The sequence below is a fragment of the Arachis ipaensis genome, chromosome B04 (genome assembly GCF_000816755.2).
Source record: "Arachis ipaensis cultivar K30076 chromosome B04, Araip1.1, whole genome shotgun sequence".
NCBI classification, from domain to species: Eukaryota; Viridiplantae; Streptophyta; class Magnoliopsida; order Fabales; family Fabaceae; genus Arachis; species Arachis ipaensis.
This window is the reverse complement of record NC_029788.2, coordinates 126402141-126406103: the sequence shown is the minus strand read 5'-3', so window position 1 is coordinate 126406103 and position 3963 is coordinate 126402141. Positions and strand designations below refer to the sequence as shown.

Sequence of the window (3963 nt, the reverse complement as noted above, 5' to 3'; positions counted from 1 at the left end):
CAAGCAAGATCACCTCAAAAATGAAATAAAATGACCAAGGAAGACAATATACACTAATTTTCCTATTAATTACATTATTTTTTTCTGAATCATGTACATTACAATTTAGTGAATTTACATTAGTTTTTGGTCGTTAACTTATATTTTACATTACTCAACAAAAGAGCATATATAACGAAGCCCATGTATATACCAAGATGGAAAACTAAGCCCAAAATACAAGCCTCATGGTTGTGTCTTCTTATGTGGTCAAAACATCCAAATCCAATTAAAAAAATAATTATTTTTTTAGAGACCCAATTAAAAAATATATATAAATTAATAATACTATAAAAATTAAGAGAGTAATTTAAAACCTAAAAGAAACCCAAAACTATGTTCCTGCGTTCCTTTTCTTTTCTTTAGCATCTCCTCAAATTCTAACACTTTTTCCTGAATATTTCTTTGTCCGATGAATTTTTCAGAGTGTATATGATTGTTACCTTGTTTTTTCTGGTCATAAAATATAATTCTTCCATCTTTTTTCTGGTGATCTATTTTTATCTAATTCTCTGTGCTGCATAGAAAAAAAAATAATATTGTTAAAATATATACACACACTAACAAGTAATAACTCAATTTTATTATGCACTCAATAAGTTCTTGCCTCTTAATTTTCATTGACTACTTATATTTTGATTATTTTCTCTTGTCTTTAAATTATAAACCCCAGTGAATTATGCCATGCATATTAGGGTTTTCATAATTTTAGTAAGGAATTTGGAAGTTTATTAACGAATGTTAATACTCAATAAAGATATAAAAGAAAAAGCATTTGTAACATTTTTTTGCATTTGATGATGTTATTAAAATCTTGAAACTTTTGTGTTTCTTTTTTCAAGAAAGAGCTTCCAACTTTATATCTTTGATAAACCTATGTTCTAAAACACTCTTTAACAAGATTGTAATAATAATTATAGGTAATTATTCGTACAAAGTTGACTTCGTATAAAGAGAATAATAAAAATTATTAAATAATTTAATATATTTAATTAAATCGTTATTTAATAATTTTTAATAAAAAAAAATCTTTACACGCGCGAAAATAACTTCATGAGAATAACCACCTGAGTTTCCACCATTATATATTATGTAAGTAGGAAGCGAACCTCAATTGGTTTATCATCGGATTCTTGTTCTCTTGACTCCACAATTTCCACGTCCCAAAGAATCCAATTTGCTGTTGCAGTTCTATGAGGGTTGTCGTGTGTGACCGAGTTCTTCCACGGCCGTAGCCGGAAATCGTTGGCTCGCAAGAATCCGCCGCCGTCACGTGTCTTGAGTTTCACCTACAAAAGAATACAACATACATTATTGTTTAATTTCTCCATACTTGTTTGACATTAATTAATAATCATAAGATACAATAAAAAATGTTGTCCAAAATATCATATATCATATATACCAGCATCCCATCTCTTATGGGTTCCCATTCAAATGATGAAGAATTCAACAAATTTGAAGGAAGTGGTTGTTGCATGACTTTCTTGCCGGCAGATCCTAATAGGAATGGGATATTGGTGGCTGTTAAATAATTCCCAAAAAAACTCTTCAATCGGATCAAGTTGTTATCATCATGATTCAAAATCTCGACCGTCCATTTGGCATTGTCATAACATCCTTGGAGGTCTTGATAAATGGTCTCTCCATCACCGTTTGCCATTAAGTACTTGTCATGGTAGCTCTTTAGGCGCACAACTTTGGCATTTTGGAAGAATTCCATTGATTACACAACACTCAAAACTATAAAAAAAAAAAAAAAGTTTTGAGATTGGTGATTGATTGATGATTGTTTAATTTGGGTTTATCATCATCAAGAAATTGTGGATTCATGGATTATATATTTATTGCAATTGAATATAATGGGGGAGTTGTTAATTAATTACAATAATAATGAGTTGTTATTATTGGTATATTTAGTATGAAAAGAAACAAATTAAGAATAATTAGGATGGAAATTTTTATTATTTGACTTGTTAATTACAATAATGAGTTGTTATAGCTTAACAAAGGTATCAGCTAGTTGATGATGCATGCATGCATGTTGTTTTTTCCAAATAAGTTAGTTTGTTTTTTCATTTATAAATCTTGTATTTGGAAACAAGTATGTGATTTCTTTTATCGTCATAAAATTGTTCTGGAAGTTAAAAACGATGATGAATTTGAACAATATTATGAATGCGATATTGCATTGGAAAGGCTAAAAAATTTGGATATAGAAATAGAATGACTGTCCTTAGCGTGGTAATTTTTGGTATTTTTTAAAACCATAGAAGATATACAAATAGTAACTTTCTATTTGTGTTTAAAAAATTTTAAAAGTTTAGAGTACACAAATCAGTGGTCCGATTTGTGTACCTAAAAATCGAACGGTCTGATTTCTGTACTTTTTAAAAATTGGACGGTCCGATTTATACTCCGTACATTAAATCATCCCACATTTTAAAAAAATACCACATTAGATTACAATTTAAAAAAACACTATTATTAATCCAATATTAAAAATAAAAAAGTGCATTGAAAATATATAGGAAAGTCTATTATATATTGTGAAACATATATTATTGTCGTCTACTATATAACCACATAAATATTTAATTAAATAGGAAATTAAAGAGAACCATTAGAAATTAAAGGATACACAAATAACTTAAGAGAAATGTTTAGGACTACCAATAAAATTTATTTTTTTTGTTATTATTTTTAATTAGTTATTACTTTATTTTTTTAATTTAGTAATTCAATAATATATTTTTAATCCATATTTTTAACATTGATAGTTAATTGCTAACAAAAAAAATAAATTCTGCTATTTCTCTAATGTTTTTCATAACTTAAATATGAAAAAAGAAACCCATTCATATATATTGAAACAATAAAAAATTTGATAACACTAACTAAAGATCCAATACATATCAAAATGAATAAACACTTAAAATTGATTTTTAAAAAAATTCAGATTCAACAATTTAGTCTTTATAAATAAAAAAAAATTAAAAAAAAAAAAATAATAAGTCAAATTGAATAAAACACTAAGAGTTTGCCTCACGGAGATGATGATCTAAATTGAAAGTTCTTTGAATTTTACAGAACAACTTGACAGAATTTGCTAGAATGACAGATAACATTGAAGTAATACCTTCAAAAATTAACTGATTGCGAACTTTCCAGCAATTCCAGCAAATAATGGCAAGCAAGTGAGGATTACGCCAGTCAGCATTCTTCAACTAACAGATTAAGTATCTATGTTGATGCAGTCCACCATATCCAAAAATCGTTAGAACTCTGAGGGGGAAGACAGTCATGAAGGTAACTCTGAGATTATACTTCTTTAATTTCAGAGCAATAGATCAAACAATGAGTGATTGTTTCTGTTGCTTCATGACAGTAGGAGCATAGTGGCGATATATATAAATAGAATGCGATGGTAAATCTGAACAAATACTGGAAGTCGACCATATAAAAAACTTTTTAGATAAATAACTTAATTTTGTGAGGTAAATTCAATTTCTATAGATTAATTTACAACTTTTTTTTGCTGCATTTAATTAGTGTAAAATTTCAGAAACAAATAATAAAATAAATAGTCAATTTTATAACCTAAAATTATATTATTTTATTTAGAATTGTTCAAATTTTATTATAATTTATTTTTATTCTGCTAAATTTTAACGGATAAAATTTTGTCTATAATATTTTAAGAAAATAATTCTTAAATAAAATTTTTATTTTTATTTTTAGTAATTAAATCTTTAACTCTTACAACCAATTTAAAAATAACCTGCCTGTTTGGTATGTTAGGAAATTACACACAAGCTATTAATTATACTATATATGATATCTGTTCCGAAATCTGAATGGTGTGAATATATTTGCATTATTAATGATGCCATATTTCAGATTCAAGCAACCTCCGGCAAACCA

The 3963-nt window shown here is 27.0% G+C and overlaps 1 protein-coding gene across 1 annotated transcript; it reads right to left on the bottom strand.

The window, feature by feature from the left end:
* On the bottom strand, window positions 396-1849 carry LOC107638126. The gene is made up of 3 exons (XM_016341299.2): window positions 1445-1849; window positions 1149-1328; window positions 396-556 (listed from the first exon to the last, which is right to left on the bottom strand). Exons 1-3 carry the CDS (start codon window positions 1760-1762, stop codon window positions 497-499), a joined length of 558 nt encoding a protein of 185 aa, XP_016196785.1. The 5' UTR covers window positions 1763-1849; the 3' UTR covers window positions 396-496.

Excerpts from the sequence above, each read along its gene's own strand:
- LOC107638126 (XM_016341299.2), bottom strand. The coding sequence starts at position 1,762 with ATGGAATTCTTCCAAAATGCCAAAGTTGTGCGCCTAAAGAGCTACCAT. Across the intron at positions 1,329-1,444 it reads CCATAAGAGATGGGATGCTG|GTGAAACTCAAGACACGTGA; the intron begins GTATATATGATA and ends ATTCTTTTGTAG. Across the intron at positions 557-1,148 it reads CCGATGATAAACCAATTGAG|CACAGAGAATTAGATAAAAA; the intron begins GTTCGCTTCCTA and ends TTTTCTATGCAG.